At 46.2% G+C, this 20,238-nt stretch overlaps 1 protein-coding gene across 2 annotated transcripts in view; it reads right to left on the bottom strand.

The window, feature by feature from the left end:
- Nucleotides 1-19,610, bottom strand: part of LOC125945148 (transmembrane protein KIAA1109 homolog) — a 303,684-nt gene extending 284,074 nt beyond the window's left edge. For both annotated transcript variants that reach the window (XM_049666733.1, XM_049666732.1), the window contains exons 1-3: nucleotides 19,283-19,610; nucleotides 16,932-17,143; nucleotides 4,995-5,138 (exon numbers count right to left, since the gene is read on the bottom strand). In XM_049666733.1, coding sequence (XP_049522690.1) covers nucleotides 4,995-5,138; nucleotides 16,932-17,143; nucleotides 19,283-19,299 — 373 coding nt within the window. In that variant the 5' untranslated portion in view covers nucleotides 19,300-19,610. The remainder of the gene's footprint in view (nucleotides 1-4,994; nucleotides 5,139-16,931; nucleotides 17,144-19,282) is intronic.
- Nucleotides 19,611-20,238: the final 628 nt, after the last annotated feature.

The following is a 20,238-nucleotide window of genomic DNA, read 5'->3' as shown; positions in this document are numbered from 1 at the left end:
TCTTGCGTTTATCGCCGCGCGTAACACCGCGTTGGCGGCTAGCCGCGTGCCTCCGTAAGCTCCGTAAGTGCGTAGTCGCTATCTCTGATCGCGTCGATAACCACCGCAGTTTCGTCCGCAGCGGTTGCGGCAAATAGTAGTTTCGTTTTCACTCGATGCGCGCGTGGGCTGCGTGCCTTCACAACTGCGTCGTCGCCTCCCATGGCAGCGTCGGTAGCGACCGCAGTTTTGTCCGCACTGCTTGCAGCGAATTGTAGTTTCGTTTTGCCTTGGTGCGTGTGTCAGCCGCCTGCCTTAACAGTAAAGTCGCCGTCCATGATCGCGTCGATAGCGGCCGCGGTTTCGTCCGCGCTTCTTGCGGCGAACGGTAGTTTCGTTTTGACTTGGTGTGTATGTCAGCCGCCTGCCTTAACAGTAAAGTCGCCGTCCATGATCGAGTCGATAGCGGCCGCGGTTTCGTCCGCAGCGGTTGCGGCAAGCAGTAGTTTCGCTTTGACTCAGTGCAAAGCTGTCGAAGATAAAAAGCACCGGCTACATCGCGATGGACGGACAATTTGTTGGCGAGCAGCTGAGTGGCGAAAAAATAATCGGGATGTGCGCCCGTTGGTGCAAAGCGCGTCTCAGATGAAAACGCGCGCCGCGAAGGATGTCGCGAGGCCTTCGCCGCTGCTAGCGCTAATCAGTCATGCAATGAAGAGAATTTCAGCTTCCGCACTGGTCTTGTGCTAAATAGAAACAGGATTTGACGATTCATTGAGTAAATAAAAGCGTGTTGACGTAGCGAAGCATTTGTTTCTTGTTTTCTTGATACCCGCGATAATACGACATTCGGTTAATTCGGCGGGGGGGGGGGGGGGGGGCGTTCCTTGGCACTTTATGGAGCTTAGCAGGGTTCCCTGGGATGAACGTAGTTGAGAACCCCTGGACTAGGCGATGGTGTCATAGCATGGGGCGAACATATTCGCTCGCTTTTGGGTCGCGGTGAGTCGGACTTTCTTGATTTGTGGCGCGCCCATGTGAATGTTCTATTCGTAGTAATTCAGCTAGTGTGTATTAGTGTATGAAAGGTGCAATAAATGCCCTTTTGATTGTTTGCACTACTGTGTTGTCGTTCCTTTGTCCCAAGAGCATGTGTGGGACCCCACATCTGGCTGCCCAACATGGACATTTTGGGACATCGGACGATAATTTTGAGTTTTGATCGGTTCGAGACAACCTTTGTTTGAACCGAAGCGTATTCCTAGCGTGGATTTTGATCGCTAGTGTCGGCGGCGTGCTTTCTTGAGCAAGGCGACGGTTGCAGCAGCGTGTTTGAACTTTTCAACTAGCTAAGCCTATTCGTGAGTGTTTTGTTGAAGTACAATTGTCGGTACGAGAGCAACGTGGTCTGCATCCTGGGAGAGCGAGGCTTAGCGCCCGTGGAGCATTGGCAAGCCTGAAGCGAGTGAGTAAGGAAGCCTCGTAGGTGGTCCGAATTTCTTATGTAAACAGCTTCTTCCATCTCTTTGACTTCGGAAGTCGTGGCTCAGGGAGCCGTGTGGCCGCGGGCCACGGGTGCCGCTACAGGCTGACTGGTATTGCGGCCTGGCACCGGCCTTCCGACACCTACTGGGACAATGGGCGCCATCAACTTGGATGCTGTGTGCACCGAGCGGGGTAGGACCACCTCACATAGCTAACGTCTCCTCGTTTTTGGGCGCTGTTATATGTCAAAATTAATATTTTATTTCATCAAGCACAAGCACCCCAAAAATGTAAGCATTCGGCGACATTCCGTACTTACCGTGTGCTTGGGCATGCCTGCCGCAGCTGGACATGAGGCAGTTAATATTATTTTATTTATTTTTTTGACGAGCAGAAAATTTTCGCATTGGTTTTGATTTGTCATCAGCGGCAGCGCAAGGGACGAAGAAAATGAGACAACAAACACGTCGCTCATGCCATGTAGGTCATCTCACTCTTTTTAGTCTACAGCAAAAACCTCGGTGATACGAATCTCGCGGGGTCGCGTGAAATATTCGTATCACCCGAAATTCATATCAACAAAACATACACAATATCAAGAAAAATGAATTTATTTTTACCAGAAAAGATTTCTAATAGTGTAATCCCATTGATACCTACCTCGCTGCTGCGTTTTCCCGGCTGCTACGTCGCGATTTCACGGTCCCGACCTAAATCCCATTGACTTCCATGTATAGTCTAATCTCGATAATTCAAACTCAATGGGGCCCAAAAATTTGTTCGAATTAAAAGAAGGACTTATTTTAGAAATATTCGTGCACCATAGCACGACGTACGAACGGTGCGATTCGTGAAATATCGCGGCGCGCAAGCACATATTGAGCGAGGGCCACGAAACTGCCCGCGCTCGCTTCACGATAACGGCAGAAAACGAAACAGCAGGGAGCGGGCAGTTGCAGGCACAGCGAGAGAGAGAGATTGTGGTTGTGAAGAGGAAGTGGCGACACGGTGACGGGCGCGCGTGGGGACCGTCGCAGGTGAGGGAGGAGGGCGGCAGGGAAGCAGATTTGGCCTCGGCAGCTCTGTCGCTTCGGTGGCTCCCATCGCCCTTCCTTGCAACACCCTCATAGCCCCCTCACCTTCGACTGTCACCGTGAGCGTCCGCTGCTCCCGCCGCCACTTAGCCCGCTCCCTGAACTTTCGGTTTCTGCGTTGAAGCGAGCGTTGGGTGAACTGGGCCTCCGCCGTCGCTTCCCTCTGCGCTGCAGCCGCAGCGTTGGCTCGTCGGCACGTACACGCGTGTTCCTGCGCCACGCAGAAACGACGACCTTGGCGTGACGCCGCGGTTCTTTCTTTCGAGACCCCTCAACGCCACGCGGCGTTGAGGGGTCTCGCCTAAGCTTTTGCTCTCAGGCGGTGTCGGAGCAATGGCGGTCGGAGGCGCCACCACGTGATTTGGCACTGCTGAGACCATTGTCGGTGTGCGGTATGTTCGAATGAACCATCGCAAATGCTTTCGCGTTAGAATAACCGGGCGTTCCCCGTGATACTTCGCCAATCTATAATGTACCGGCATGTTACGTTGCGTTTGAATGTAGCGGTCACGTAAATTTATCGGTGCAGCCAGCTTGTACATTGCAACAAGCGACTGATGCGTTGCAACAAGCGACCGGCACGTTGCAGATACGACGCACCCACGCGGGTGCCGTTACTGCCGTACCTGAAAGCGATCTGTGACGTGCGCATAGTGCGCTCCCGCGCGAACCTTATCATCAAAATGATCTGCGATGTTGACAAAGTGCGCCTAGTGCCAGTAGCTTCGTATGCGCTGTGCCTTCAACGTTTAGTTCGTGTTGAAGAGAGAGACAGCGCAAAGGTCAATTCGCTCGCTGCTGCTGCTGCATTTCTGTTGCTTCACCTTTCGGGCGAAACTGCGGCTTTTTTTTTCCTTTTTTTTTTCGCGGTTCCTTGAAAAACGTATCAACGGGACGTTTACTTCTTGTCCAAATTGTCAATGATCGCCTTCTGAAAGGCATATAAGTGCGCGCACGTGATCTTGGCAATGTTTTCGCACGCCACTGAATGCCTGAGCAAGTCGAGTGCAGGGAGCGTTTTGGCCGTCGTTGCAGCATTGGTCTTCGTCTAATTTCTTGCTAAGCATCGGCTAGGCTGTGATGTGGTCCGGTCCACTCGACGTGGGGACCAATGAGAGATTGCGCAGCCACGTGACGTAGTCGGTTGCTTGGCGACTATGGATCCCGCCCAGATCCCGCTGTGCCGGCTTGTCTCTGCCGGTGGCCCTGCTGGCTTGGCCACCGCCGCGGTTGCTCACACGTTCGTATAATCCATAGCGGCGCGGCAACACGTTCGGAACAGCCAATTTTTTTCCTATTGTGGCCAATGTATTTCGGCCGGGGAATGTTACGAATTCGTATCACACCGAAATTCGTACCAGCCGGGTTCGTATCACCGGGGTTTTACTGTATTGTGCTACCCCCAACACTGAATTCATTTCTCAAATCTGAAAAGGAGCCTTTTGGGCTGTGGAAATCATTCCGATTTATCCCGGTTCCCGGGCTAGTCGACGAGCATTTACTTTTTTCCGACAGCACTATGAGTTCGAGCTGTCCTCTTGTCACTTTCGGGAAAAAGTGCAGACATATATACGCCTGGTTCTGCGTAGATCGGCTTCTTGACAGCATTACTTCTTATGCAACAACCAAAAACTATGTAGATTGGCATGATCACGACGCGAGAAGGAATTTCGGATCAACAACACATGCAGCGGGAGCAACCGAGTACACCGCAGGTACCCAGCAATGACGGACACTAGCGCAGAGCGGACCGGAAGTGACATTCGTGAGAACTAAGTATTGTCAACAGTGTGGCTACCAGTACAAGGACCACCACCAGACACCACTCCTGCAGATGACGGCGAAGTTCCACTACAACGTTTGAAGCATCAGCGCAGACCCCACAATGTCTACAATACTAATGGAAGAGGAATGTAAAAATTGACAGCTGCCCTATTGAGGCTCATCATTTCGCGACACAGCAAAGTCGCAAGTGGGCACCAAGCGTATGAGTGCATATTTCCCCTTACCCTCCCTTTCCCTCGTGGCTATAAGAACACTGCTTCGACTCCAATAAAGGTTGTTCTGATGCCTACCTGTCACTCGTGCTGTTCAAATATATCGGATATTCCAAAAATCGAATAGTAGATACTCGATTCGCAAATTGAATTATTCGAATGTTCACTATTCGATTCAATTTGGTGACATTAGAGTATTAGCACACCCCTACTTAACAGTACAGCAATGTGGGCAACCAGATATGGCAACCATGGGATACAGAAGGTCCCACAGGGGTGTTGGCACACACATTAGAAAAAAACATGACTTATGGAACGGGGGCCTCTTGGAGACAGGAAGACCAATAATTTGTAAATAGCACCTGCAATCTATTCATATGGCTTAAAAAATGCAAGAAAGAAAGGAAGAAAATGAAAGTATGCAGAAAACTGTACATACTGCGAGGAAATTCTTTTTTGACATATGGAATCCACCAGCGAAAAATCACCCAGCCATCCTGAGCTCGTATGGTGTAATCTGGGGTGACATATGCAACATCTCGGAACATCAGCTTCCCCGAGAGCACTGAGAGAGACACAGATCCTGCAACAAAAAGAAAATAATAGTTTCAAAAAGAAAATATCTCTTCATGACCACATAATTTACGGATCATTATTACAATAACGGCTGATTTCTAACAATGCTATCATAAACAAACCCTTGCTCTTGTAGTTGATTCATCCTCAAAAAAGCAATATTTGATATAAAAGATAACTGGCAATAAATGTGCCAGCACTGCATCTCTTGCTGACAGATGGCGTTTCTGATGGTGTCTTAGTTAAACAAAAATTGCCATACTTTCTGTATTATTGTTTGCAGGGCCAATTTGGGCTCAAAACAAAAAGTTTTTCTTAATGCTCCCGCTACATAATGGGCACACAGACTAAAAATAGTTTTTTTTTTTTTTTAATTTTGTCTGTAACCAGTAAACAGCAGGTAAGCAAAACTTTTATTGTCAATAAATAAGTTTTTTTATTTTACTGCACATAGAAGTCCATTTTAAAAGTCGTCAAAATTATTCTCATCGAGGCTGCCAGAACAAAACAAGCCAAGCATGTCAGATTCGAAGAGCAGCTCTTGAATGCCTTGATTGCCTTCACAATATTTCGTTCTTGTGTGAGCTCGAACAGTGCTGTGAAGGCCCTTCATCTTTTCGACTGTTCGTTTGTTCTGCACATATATGAAGTTACGTATAAATGCATTACACATTTTCAAACGAAGTTTTGCACATGAGCTCGCCAATCCAAGCACTGAAAAGCAGCCAGTATCATGTTTCATATTGTTTGACATATATTTCACACATCATGGCCTATCAGTATGAGCTGCAAATATTGCTCATTGTGGAGCTCATTTTGCGATGTGACTTAGACTGACACACAAATTTTATGGTACCCGTTTTTTTGTTGTTGTTTTTTTTGTGCGACGGACAGCTTACTGGCCAGTGTCCAATTATACAGCACTAGGGCACAAGACACCGTGGAACATTTTAGATCAGAATTTTCTGATCTGCACTGAAGATATAGTCCTGGACTGAAAGGAGTACTGACACCAAAAATTTCCATATCGTTTTTATGGCTTTAATAGGTAGTTAATGAACCAGTAATCACGGTACGAAACCTCATTTACTTCAGAGCACGACAGGTAATTATTTGGAGTCTTTTTTGTAGCGACCAGTCCCAGTTTCGGTTTCAGAGAGCAACGAGATGGTAGAAGAGGGATTGTAAACAAAGTGGGCACGTGATCGCAAAAAGCCATGACGTATGCTCTGACGCGCAGCCAGCGTGCGCGCCGGCATGCGAGCTTCGTTTTGCTAGTTCGTCTGCTACGCCTGCACGTGATTTGCCATGTCCTCGCTATCCTCGCTATCCTCGCCATCATCGTCGTCGTCGTCCTCGTTTTCGTCGTGCAGCGGCGATGATTTCCTGCATGTGGGAGTCGCCACCATATTAGACGTGGCCCATCACTTTCAATTTGACCCACTAGAGAGCAGCGACTCGGATATTGCAGCCGGCGACGGGAGCAGATACGGCTGTTTTTCAGCGGGGTCCACTCTAAGCGTCCAGAGGTGCGAATGAACTCGGTCCACTTCTGCCAGTGAATGCTATCGCGGGGAAAACCATGCATAGCTATACCCAACCCTGAATATGTTCTGCAGAAGTCAACGACGCAGTATGTACGCGGCATTGTGCTGTACTCGCAATTCGTGCGTTGTCAGTGCAGCGCAGTCATGCTGATAGTGCGGGAAATATCCCGACGGATAACGACAAAAACTGCAGTTGCAGCGAAACGGAGAGCGCCCCACTACAAGTACAACAGCTAGAACAAGCAACAACAGAGGAGAAGAGCACATGTAAGCAGCATGGCAGACAACGAAAATTCTTGATGTAGCCACATGACGTAGCGTTTTCTTGATTGTTTACAGTCCTTACTTGATGTCAATGTCGCAAGGTGCTCCATTTTGCGGTTGGCTGCGGGCACGTACTTTAAAATTGATTTTAAATATGTTCTAGGCTATATTCGCCGCTGATATTTTGTAGACGATGTTTGTGTGACCACCTAAATCGATCTCGCAAGTTATCTGAACTTCAAATTTTGGTGTCAGTACTCCTTGAAGATACAGTTGTGCTCAAGAAACATGTTGGAAAAAGTGACAGATAAGCACGATAGCGATTATACACCAGCATTGGTGGGAAGCACATAACAAGTGCGGCTCTAGCTGTAAGAAAGTAACATTTTGTTTATCAAGTCAAAGTTCCTGCAGTTCATTAATGTGCCGCAATGCACTGAACAGCTCTGCCTGCACTGCCGCTCCACTCATTACCACGCAAGCAGCGTCGCCTGTTAGTGTGCACATTTTTTTACTTCGTAATATGCATAGAATAAAGCGCAAAAGCCTAATGATATACAAACTGCAATTTCAAACAATAAGTGTGCTGTACTTAATAACAGCCAACTTACGTTCACATACCTGCCAAGTTCGGAGAAACTAAATCCGCAAGATCATCCGACCAAGGGGGGGGCAGTCGGCTACATCCCCCCCCACCTACTGACATGTATTGCATCATCATCCTCATCAGCCTATATTCATGTCCACTGCAGGACGAAGGCCTCTCCTTAAGATCTCCAATTACCCCTGTCTTGCGCTAGCTGATTCCAACTTGCGCATGCAAATTTCCTAACTTAATCATCCCATCTAGTTTTCTGTAGTCCTCGACTGCGCTTCCCTTCTCTTGGTATCCATTCTGTAACTCTAATGGTCCACCGGTTATCCATCCTCTGCATTACATGGCCTGCCCAGCCCCATTTTTTCCGCTTAGTGTCAACTAGAATATCGGCTATTCCCGTTTGTTCTGTGATCCACACCGCTCTCTTCCTCTCTCTTAAAGTTAGGCCTAACATTTTTCGTTCCATCGCTCTTCGTGCCGTCCTTAACTTGTTCTCGAGCTTCTTTGTTAACCTCCAAGTTCCTGCCTCATATGTTAGCACCGGTAGAATGCAATGATTGTACACTTTTCTTTTCAACGACAGTGGTAAGCACCCAGTCAGGATTTGGCAATGCCTGCCATATGCACTCCGACCCAATTTTATTCTTCTGTAAATTTCTTTCTCATGATCAGGGTCCCCTGTGAGTAATTGACCTAGATTGACCTAGATTGAACAGCCATTTATTTACAGATTGATAAATGAAGTTAGGAAATTCGCAGGCGCAAGTTGGAATCAGCTAGCACAAGACAGGGGTAACTGGAGATCGCAGGGAGAGACCTTCGTCCTGCAGTGGACATAGATATAGGCTGCTGATGATGAAATGACCCCCTAAACATCAAGGTCACACTTTTTCAAGCATTTCGTTGTTGCTAATTTTGTCTTCAAAAATTCTTTAAAATTTAATTAAATTCTCAGGTCTTGCATCCCACAACAACCATCTGATTATGAGGTACACCATAATGGGAGACTCCGGATTAATTTCAACGACCTGCAGTTCTTTAACGTGCACCCAATGGACGGCGCATGGGCGTTTTTGCTTACGTGAGCGTAACGAGCGGCTCTGCGCAACATTACTAGAATAGTCTAGTAACGTTGGCTCTGCTGTTAACAAAATACTACTTTAACAACGTTTTGCACGATTAACTTCCAACTGGATAGGATTGGGTTGGATTCTTTTGGCCAATGTGGCCTGAGAAAGCGCTCGACACAGACAGAAACGAGACACAACTGCAATTTCCGGGAGATTTTCTGTCAACCGTACAACCGGGAAAAATTGTCCAAATCCGGAAGTCTCCCAGGAGACTTAGCAGCTATGGTTCAGTAATCTCATATTCTACATCCAATGTCCCAAGACTTCACCGTCAGGCCGCCCCGCTTACTGGTATTAGACTTTCTTTGCCAATTTAAAGTTCTAATTCCTACTTAAATTGCGAAGAGCGTGCTGAATTCTATCACTACATATCCATACATCTCGCAACATATTCTGGCCAGTTGTCAGTCCCATTACCTCAGGAAAAGCTTGCAGACGCAGGTTGGCATTGTTTTCTTCAATCACACCTCTGATGTTAAAAATAAAATCATGCATAGACCACAGCCTGCAATATTTCAGCTTTTAAAGTGGTATAGTCCACAGACTATAGTCTGGAAAATATGGCACAAGGATGCATCCTTTGACATTATGTTTAAGAGTTCTGAGAGTTCGAAATGTCCTCAAAATTTAAATCCATACACAGTAGGAATCTGAATGATGAGCTGTAAAATACGCAATTCATTCACATGCCCGAAAAGCAGTAGCTGCTCTGACAAGTCCCCTAGTCGAAACATTGGCTCCAGCAACATTCCTTGCTCGACCAAGTGTTGACTGCTTTTTTGAGCGGCCCATAACAAGAAAAAAAAGTTATGCCAGGTAACTGTAGCTAGCCAAAAAATAACTACAAGAAGCGAATTCGATGCACTCAAATGAGTAAAAAAACTCCTTATATTACATGTGAGACTCCTGTTAAGTGCTGCAGGTCCGACAGCAGAGGTCAAGATAGTGTCACCAAACATCTACCTACAAGTGTTTCATTTGCAGCTTTAAAAGCAGGGCAACCATGTACAATGCGCTATTAGTTCACGGCAAATATAGCTCATGTTGCAATCTTTTTACAGTGCAGACCACTTATAACGTAACCGCTTTTAGCGCGGGACCGGTTATAGCGTGGGTTTTTTCGACCACCGATATGTCTCCCATAGAACTCAATGTATAGGTGGACCGTTTATTGCGTAGGCGCGCGAAGCAGAATGCCGGTTATAGAGCGGTTCTTTTAAGCGCGCGACCATGAAATCGGCGCATGGAGCACGGCCTTTTCTAGGAGGCGTTGAGCACGGCCCGCACGGTTGCCGGGCGAGCAAACGCGGAGAAGTGGGAGCGTGAGCGCGGCGCGCGTGGAGACCAGCGGCGAAAAGCGAAACAAAAAGTCACAGTTTCCCCCAAAAGAAGCATCAATTGCGATAGCAAATTTACTAGTAGAGTATACGGAGTAAAGATAGTAGTTTTATCGCCTGCATAAACTTGGACACATCCGCTTACTGACTGAATTAACAAGCGTGGTGTCAGTGCGCACAAGCAAACATGAATAGATCGCACTCGATGACTGCAGACAAGCACTCTAAAAGCATTGGCGTGAGCAAACGCGGCAGGAGCAGCGACCAAAGGTTCTTGTGGTCTATCGCTTCAATGGAAACAAAGCGACAAAAGCACAGCGCATACAAAGTTCAGAACCGTGTGGAGATCGCTTTCAAGATGCGGTGCACGCGACAGCCCTCAGCCGTGCAAAGTAAAAGTACACCATGGCTTGCCAAGTAAAAGCCGCGCCCCCTCTCTCCCGTGCTGCCTTCGCGCTTTCCTCCTTTCGTGTGGGAGGTTGAGTCGCCAGTTCCCCTTGCGCCCAGTCGCAAGATACGCATTGAGTGCCGCAGCTAAACGTCGCCTCCCCTCCCTCGCTCGCATCCCCCACGGCCTTCCGCACAATGAGAGTCGTCGCGTTTGCTCTCCGCCGTAAGTTCGCTCTCCGTGAAAGCATGCGTCCTTCGCGCGCTTTCACTCGCACATACAGCATACGGCATACAGCAGCATACAGCATTTTTTTGTTACTTCTTTTTTTTTTTTTTAAGGGGTGGGAGTGTGGGCGTGCGCGCGGAGACCAGTCTTCAGACGAAAATGACAGCGTTCTTCTTCTGATGCCGCACTTGTCGGGAGAACTTGGTTTCTGTGCTGTATTGCGATTGTGTTGCATGTGTGTTTTGATGAAATATGTAATAAATTGTGTTTGAAAGGTGGGGTGCCCATTTGGCATAAGCAAAAGCCAAAAAAAAGCATGCTTTGGTTATAACCCGGTACCACTATAGCTCGGAATTTTACAACTCCCACGACTTACGTTGTAAGCGGTCTACAATGTACCACGTCTTTGGTCCCGCCATCTTCCACTCTGACCCAACTTTTTTAAAAGTGGTTAAATAATCATAGAAAAAGCTTTTAAAAAGTACAAGATTGTGTGAAAATCCTAATGAACAAGGCTGAATGTGATTCACTCCCAGTGTATGCAATTTATGTCTATAAAAAATTTGAGCACTTGCAAATCTGTAGTTTTTAAATTACCAACAGTTCAACTTCATAAGAACCACCCTAGAATACCTGAAAGCTGAGCGCAATAATACAGCCCATAATTTGCAACACATTTAGACGGCAGCCATCTTTGGACCCCCAGGGCCTCTGGCAGAAACAACAGCTGAGATAGTGCTCAGCCTGCTTTTTATTGCATGCTTGCTACCAGTGTTCGCTTCTTATGGCTTTGTTGTCAACTGCATAACCATCACACTCACAGTCGCTACACAAGCCACACCAACAGATAGTGAATGGGGTAGTGAGTAAGCACGCTTGCTCTGAATGCAGACGTGAGAGTAAAAAAAGTCTGGTCTATACTGCAAGAGAGAAAACACCTTTTTACTTGCAAATGCAACAAACATATCAATCTTGCATGAGCAATTTTCTCCTAGACTTTCTTCACATTATGTCGCAAGCATTAACCCTGTTGATGTCATTTAATATTGTGCATTGTATTGAAAAGATTACTCATAATGCAGAAATAAATATGCATGCACACAATGTGTGTGCTGCGAGTGAAAGGGAGCAATATAATAATAATAATGTTACAGAGTGCTTTGTGGCACTGTCACACTCCTGGAAAGTGGCTTAATGTGTGGCCAGCTGAGAAGGCTTTCCATTGAGCTAGGCAGAAAACCCTGCGCAACTACGCCACGCTATTATTTTGGGCGACGTATTAGAAACCACAGCAACCTCAGCCAATGGCTCTTTCTCTGTCCCCCATGTTTTTAAAAGTGCAACTAGTTTTGCTTTGTAGCAGCCCAAAAGCGTTGCTCTCACCCAGGAGGGCTTACACAAGGCAAGGAAGTGTTTTGGAGTAGCCAGCAAGTTTGCCACTTCGGAGCAGGAATTTTGGAGCAGCTTCATAAAGCGCAGCACGAGCAAAATACAGGCAGATTAAAAACCAGTGCTTGACTTAGCAGAACAGTATTAAGTTAAATATTGTCTGTGCCAGCTAAATGTAGCCAAAAATTAAAAATAACATAGGGCTTTAGAAGAACCAAGCTCACTCTACCTGTATGTTGGTGGTGCTGTTCACACTATTCATAGGTGTTTTCTGTACAAAAGATGAGCAAATTATATTAAATTTTAATTAGCTAAGTTCTACTAACTTAATCGATAATGTGTCAATGCAAAGGTTGTGAGGATGTCAAGAAATTACGGATAACAGTGTTTAAAGTAATGTAGGTATTGTATGGTCTTCTTTTTCAACAAAAAAAAAGAGCCCAAAAACATTTTAAACATACCACGTGATAATGCGCCCCTCTGCCAGTGATATCAGCAGTCTCACTTGTAAACCTTGTTATCTAGTATGCTGCACTTCTTGCGCACATTCCAACCACGGCCTTGCGTTTCATGAGGAAGAAAACTATGCGACGAAAGTGACTGATGCGATGGGGAAAGAGTGTGGCCGCTCGTTCGCAATACGATGAACTAGGCCCGTAGTTGAAGAGGTTTACATTTGAGACTGCTCCAGCGCCGGCTGTGCGAACATGTTGTAACAGCATATTCTTTTTTTTTTTCGGAAGTTTTTTTGTCACCATTAAAAAAAAAAAAGTCCTAACACCAATAGGTTGCTTTAAAAGTCAGTATTGGTCATTTCTCGGCATCTTTCACAACTTCTGCGTTGAAACCGTATCTATAAAGTAGGTTAATAAAAGCTATTTATACCTAATTAATTATTCCTGCACAACTAACAAAGCACCCATAACAAGCATGAAAAATGCCCATCAATATAGACTGAGTGCCAATGGTACAAAGCAGTCTATTTTTCATTCTTGGAGACACTTTACTCGGATAGCCGGTATTAACACATAGAAAAATACATGTCAAGTCACTTGGTAACTGCATGTTTATCAGTTTTCCAGATGACTTGAAGGAAAACAAAACACTGATATTTTATTACAAGGAAATCCAAAGAAAGATCACTGGCGTTTCGCTCTGCATATACACCTAATATCACAGGCTAAGCAGTGGTAGACCAATTTTCCAAACAAGCTCCGATTTATTCGCGGCCCCGTCACGGGCTCCATAGAATGTACAACAGCGACAGTTATTTTAGACATCGAACAATGGTTTATTGAATTTTTCAGGCTCGATCGCACAAGTCGCGGTATGAACATGATTGCTGCGAGTGAAGTTTCTGCCATTTGGCCACTGAAGCTGGGGTGCGACTGTTTTCACAACAAATCCGTCTAGGGGCGAGGCCTCACCTCGATGACGTGGCCTCGCCTCGATGACGTATCACCATTTTCTTTTTTTTTTTCCTCTCTGTTTGGCGGCGCGGTTGGTGTGCGGTGCCTCAGTTCGGATCAGCTCATTCCACGCGAGCGAAACGATGGCACGCGTATCATATTCACGGCGTGCGTTGTTTTGTTGCGCTTGTGAAAGCGTGGAATGCAATGATGAGCGAGCCGCCTGAGCGACAGAAGGTGATCGAAAAGTACCTCCAAGGGTTACATCATCATTAAGACTGCTACTCCCATGGCTACCTGAAGTCAGACAATGAGCTTAAGCTTTTTGAGAGGTCCTTGGCTGCTGTCAATGAGAGGTATACTGTTCGGACATCAAGAGACCGGAACAAGCCGTCTAAATGTAAGGATGTATAGACTGCTTTTTAATGTTTCGCTCTGCGAGTAGATTTATAATTGAAAAATGCAGTAGTGATTTTAACCAGGGACTCAACCCGGCAGAACGACTTGTTTTCAGTTGTGGTTAGTGCGCAACACTAGACAACTGATTTATCTTGATTCACCTTATTGAAGTTCGGGTTATGTTCAAAAAAAAAAAAACATACTCAGATGCTTACAAAACAAACACCCAAGCGCAGCTCTTAAGCATTTATGTAACGAGCACAGGGGCAGACTCATTTTTTTAAGTCACGATTAGCTTGCATGCGCGGTTCTAATCATGACTGAAACCGAAAAATAACAGTTCAGTTCTTTTTACGTTAATCAAAATTTCTGAGGATCAGGTTATGTCGTGGCAACCAGAACAATACCCCACTCAAACCGAAATAAATCGGTGCCAGGGGAACTCTGAACCGGTAACCAGAACAATGATAACCCGATCTTCAAAAAGGCGAATCAAGATAAATCAATTGTCTAACTGAAAACAAGTAGTTCGCAAGGGTTGAGTCCCTGGTTAAAATTACTACTGCGTTTTTCAATGATAAATCTACGCGCAGAGCGAAACATTAAGAAGCAGTCGATACATCCTTACATTTAGACGGCTTGTTCAGGTCTCTTGATATCCGCACAGCATACCTCTCGTTGACAGCAGCCAAGGACCTCTCAAAAAGCTTAAAGGGACACTAAAGTGAAGTAAAAAGTCAAGCTAAAGTGACGGGGCAATGCTCTAGAACCTCTAAGGCGTCAATATAATCACGAACAGAGCTTTAGTAAGCGAGAAATTGAGGTAAATGTAGGACACGATAAGAGACGCCCTAAGGACATTCCGGTACTTACCCGATGACGAAGGCACTCCTCAAAAAAAAAAAATATGTCACTAGTACTCAACCACTCGTATTAAAAAGATTGTTTCGTTAGATTATAAGACGGAAGCCAATGCTACTTGTCTACTTCTATTAGATTCTTAGAAAACAATACCTTTTTGGCGTTACACTTGATAACGACGCAGGCGTCAAAAAGTTTCGTTTTCGCTCGACTCTGCGGTGTGCTCGCTCTCGAGTTTCAGAAGTTTCGTTATTGCGTAGTACTGCGCTCATGGAGGAATTCCTCCATGACTGCGCTGGTGTTGCTGGCTCGCTAAACTCGCACTTGAATTTGCAAGCAGCTTGAGAGTCGCGAAGGTAAGTCCAGACGGTGACCAGATTCGTCGCCCGACGTCGCATTGCAGGAGTCCTCGCTGCTTTCGCGCTCAGAAGAGCCGGTGTCGAGGCCACCGTCATAGTAGGCAACGACGCCGGCAGCGCGAGCCCTCAGCAGCATGTCACGCTCATCGGAGCTTAAATCGCTAAAATCGAGCCCAGCATCGCAAGCCAAAGTGTTGTTGTCAGGATCGTCAACTAGTTGGTCCATTGCGACGAGTGTCGACGATCACCGTGTTGACAATTCGGAGCGCGCTTTACCTTCCGCTATGGTGGCTACTTCCGCTACAGTACTTCCGCTTTCGCACTGCCGTCGGCTCTGTCTTGGCTCTGTTTCTGGCCGCGCGTTTGCGCTTTCCAAAAAAAAAAAAAAATCCGTTGCGCCGTCTGCGGGCGCCGTTTTACTCACCGGCGGCACAACGTCAGGATATGGCCGTGACGTCACCACTCCTCGCTCGGGCGCGCGATTTAAATTGCGTTAGAGGTACGCGGACGCTTCAGACACAATTTTCTCTTAAAATAACTCTTTTCTTGGCACGAAACAAGCGTTTCGAGGTTTCTGGTATCATATTTTAACAGTCCACGTTGAAATAATATTTGCCTTTAGTGTCCCTTTAAGCTCATCGTCTGACTTCAGGTAGCCATGGGAGTAGCAGTCTTCATGATGATGTAACCCTTGGAGGTACTTTTCGATCACCTTCTGTCGCTCAGGAGGCTCGCTCATCGTTGCATTCTGCGCTTTCACAAGCGAAATAAAAATATCACGTCGCGAATGTGATACGCGCGCCAACTTTTCACTCACGTGGAATGAGCTGGTCCGAACTGAGGCGTCGCACACCAACCGCGCCGCCAAACAGAGAGGAAAAAAAAAAGAAAATGGTGATACGTAATCGAGGCGAGGCACCGCCCCTAGACGGATTTGGTGTGAAAACAGTCGCACCCCTGAAGCTGCCTAAAACCATGACTAAAACGGAAAACTTAAAATTACTGGCTTGCGTTCTGCGGCGGGAAAAGTCTGATTTGGCATCACACGGTCATGAAGAAAATGCAGAATACTCATTTGAGTTATAATCCCTGTTGCAACTTGAGATTCGTGGTCAAGAGGTTTCATGAGAGAAGCAGGTGGTTTGTAGCTGTGTCGCACAGTCAAATCGGTGACTAGACGTGGTGTGCGAGTGAAATAGATCTGGGACATTACATGCACAATGTTTGCCATTGACACGGATTTACTGAAAGGGTACATAAGCAAGCACTAAAATGTATCAGTATGAGCTACACGCTGAACAGACCAGTATAGTATGACTTATTCATTCAACTGACAACTTTTCTTCACAGCTACCCCATAAAAAAGGCGGCAGTTGAAATTTTTTTTCCCTGATCTGCATAGTATGCAAATTAGAAACATACACAATGCATTCCTGATTCCCCTATAGCCAAGTTACGATGCACCACTTAACACCCACACTTCAGACGCCACATCAGAAACTAATTGCCTTGGAGCCCAGGAGTGCTATTCTGGACATGGTCAAATTCTGTAATGGCAGCATTTTGAAGCAGCTCTTTGAGCCAATCAGGGCTGCTGATAATATGGCAAAATTCACAATGCCCAGAAAAGCACCAACGTACGATTATGGCAGTGTGGTTACCAGAGAATTGGCTAGAACAGCTTGAAGGTGTGGCACAGCACTTCTATCCCTGATGCACACATCAATAACCTAACTGCATGCAATATACATAACAGACAATGAGCCACATTTGCCTACAATGATTAATTTTACCAGTGCCATTTTATCTCCAGGAGTGGCCACATTGTTAGGATATTGTCACACTTCCTCTTTGTGGTTACAATACAAGACCAAAAGCGAAAAGTAATTACCAATTTTGAGATACGCTTTCCCCACAAAACGGTTGAGGATTTTGGTGAGCAGGAAGCCCAAAACACGGGCATTGTAGAATGTGATGTAGATGACCCATGCGGTAGCCGCGAGCAGTGCACACAGCAGCCAAGCAAAGTTGGAGTCCAGAGGCAGTTTCTCCAAAGGAGCGGTAGTGTTCCATGCGGCAGGGTATGCAGCCACTTCTGGCACCCTGGACAAGGTTTACAAGAAAAGAATGACGACTGTTTACCATATTTTGTTATTGAATGTAAGAGCTCAAGCTCTTTGACACTTCTATTGCATTTGCAGTGAATTTTTTCGAAGCTGGGATATACACACTTGCTGACTTTGCATTAATGTTTCACATGTAATAATCACTGTAACGACTATTTCTGCATTTGCGAACACCTAGTGTGAGAATGAATTATTCTTGGTGTAGGGTTATTCAGTTTGGTAGACTGAATAACTGAAAACAAAGGGCACATTCGACTGGTCACTTGTAAGCGCTCTCGCAGTGCTTACAAGTTACAAGTTTTATTTTTGGCTAGGTGAAATTTAACGCTCACAACACATTTTCTTGGTTTATTCAGAGCGCAGCTTTTCAGCTCGGAGCACTTGGGAGCAAGACCGAGATCCAACAAACTCAATCACGTGGCTACTATGATAGCTCCAGGAGCAGCTAGCACCTTTGGCTGGGGGCAGGCTTTTCCGGCTCCAAACTCCAGGGAGCTCCACATCGCTGCAAACCAAGTTGAAACATGGTAGGAACTGGCTGAATTTTGAAACATACTGAAACTATCTTCATTCAGCTTTTAAATTGACTAGCTTTTTTTTTTTTGGGGGGGGGGGGGGCTCTTTCACACTTATGTGGTGGTCGGCAGCCAGACTTTCTTCGCTGAGGGTGTGTGCTGTTGCGCAACACATTCGTGGCTGAGCACCAGGTAGCCTCTATATGGTACACATGCTTTCGTGCAAGAGGTTTGTGGTGTCTGAAGGTTTAGAGGGTTAAGCTGCTGTCATCAGCGGTGGTGCTATGTCCTGTTTATCACACAAGTTTGTTGCACAATTCTCAGACCAACTCCCACAGTGTGTGGGACCTGCATGACCTTAAGGCGCATGATCGGAGGAGGATCTGGCCTCCATGGAGTAAATGAGCAGAAAGGAAGGGACTTCAGCCACTGTCATGCCATCGTCATTCTGATGTTGTGAATCATCATGCCGTGTGATTCCATTGCTGCCATACGGTATTGGTCATGCTGCTGTCTTCACGCCATCCCCATTTCCATCGCCACGTTGTCAGGCCACTGAACACGTGATCCTTGAACACCACAAATTCTGACCACTGGCCCGCACGTCGACTTTGGCTGCTGCTCTAGCGTTCACACAAAGTGGGGACTTGTTGAAGACACAAAGAGACACCTGGAGGTTTGGTGGCAACATGGTGCTGGTGCACCACAGTTATTGATAGCAGTGTGCCTGAGGGAACTGAGCGATACCACCCATTTTCTTCTCATTCCTATTTTTTTATTCTTTTTGCTTACCATTTTTAATGGGTGTTACTATATTTAGTTATTACTAGTAATTTTATTGGCATCTTTGGCCTGGCCGCTCAGAATACAGCAACCCGTTACAAAGGTTACGGTCGCCATCACCATCTACCAAAACTTGTCGACGATAATTTGCGCCGCCATCGTCAAAGACCTTTATCGGCATCGGCAATACTGCATTTGATTTCCGCGGTCCGTATAAGTTATTTTCTTACTTTGACAATTACCTTCATTTGTTTCAGCAACAATACCTTCGTGTTTGATGGCAGGCCACAGTAACGTGCCTGGTGACGCGCATTGTTATTGGTTTACCGGCCACGCTGCACGTACGATTTCGCAAGGAAGTTCAGCACTCCGAACATAGAAAAATCGCGCGCACGATGGGGTGCTTGTCTGCCTCACCTGCGAGTTACACGTGAGGAATCGCAAGATCGCACACGAGTTATCAAAATGCAGATTTCACCTACCACAACCAAAAGGCCGTCGGTTACAGTGGTGCGGCTTCAGCGAAAACAACGTCGTCAGAGACCGCAAACGAGCCGCAATCAGACAACGAGGTACAGTTTAAACACAAGAGAATTATTTAGTCTCAGGTTCTGAGAGCATCGTGGATGATGAGTTCGCCGCGCTTTTCCTACGGAGAAAGCGCCGTGTTAAGCGTTCTATATACGATATGTGGCGACTGCTGAAAATTACCCAATGAATCGGAAGAGTAGCTTTGGCCTTTTGGCCCTGAAAGTTCCGCTTTTCTCACTTGCGAAACAGAAACCAATCAACCATACATAATAATGTAATGAACTCACGTTTCCGAAGTGTTCATGGCATGTGTATCGAAACACACAAACACGCATCAGTTTCTGCTGCTGCTGCTGCTGCTGCTGCTGCTGCTGCCAACGCTGTCAGATCTTGTACTGCAGACTAAAACGCTAGAGCCATAAAATAAGTAACCAAAATTGATAAAAGCAGTCTCATCATGTCAATTGTGTATTGCAGTAGCGACAACGCCAACAGAGCCTACAGTCAGCTGCAGCGGTGCATCATAGAATCATATGATAAAATAAAGACATACAATAAAGAACCAAGCCACAGAAAAACTACACGAAGCCAACAACCATACAACCTCACAGAAGGGAAACTGCACCTTCCACAGTGCAACAGAAATAAGCGTAGCGGTGGCGTTGTAAACTAAAGTTTTTGCGACCGAGAGATGGCGCTAGCAAAATCAAAACTACGATAATTCTAGGGGAAGCTCTTTGTTGTTTGAAGCCAGGACGGGAGTATTGCGGACTAAGATGTACCGAGTCAAGTACCAAGTGCTGTGCGTGTGGAGAAGAGGAGGAGACGGCTGAACACCTCATACTTTTCTGTAAAGGGCTTAACCCTACAGTGCAAGGCAACGGGGCTGATTTTTTCAAAGCATTGGGGTTTAGGGACAGTGAAGGCAAAATAGACTTTAAGCGGGTAGAAATAACCAAACAGAGGTTATCTGATTGGTGGATAAAATCAAGGCAGGGGTGAAATTTCACCCACCACAAAATACAAAATATGTTAATAGTCATGGCTAGGTGGCGCATGCCACCGCCCGGTTTAAAGGGTTCAGCCTCATCCATCCATCCATCCATCCATCCATCCTAATACCATCATCATTACGTAGTGAGCAATATAGCTAGAGAGGCTGCCTAGAACACCCATGCAAACTTACGGCGTTTTTCACTGGTCGATCTGGAGCAGGATTTTTTGCTCCACGGCTGCGAATCCG

Source organism: Dermacentor silvarum, chromosome 4, assembly GCF_013339745.2.
Source record: "Dermacentor silvarum isolate Dsil-2018 chromosome 4, BIME_Dsil_1.4, whole genome shotgun sequence".
In the NCBI taxonomy this organism is placed as follows: domain Eukaryota; kingdom Metazoa; phylum Arthropoda; class Arachnida; order Ixodida; family Ixodidae; genus Dermacentor; species Dermacentor silvarum.
This window is presented reverse-complemented; position numbering and strand designations above follow the sequence as displayed.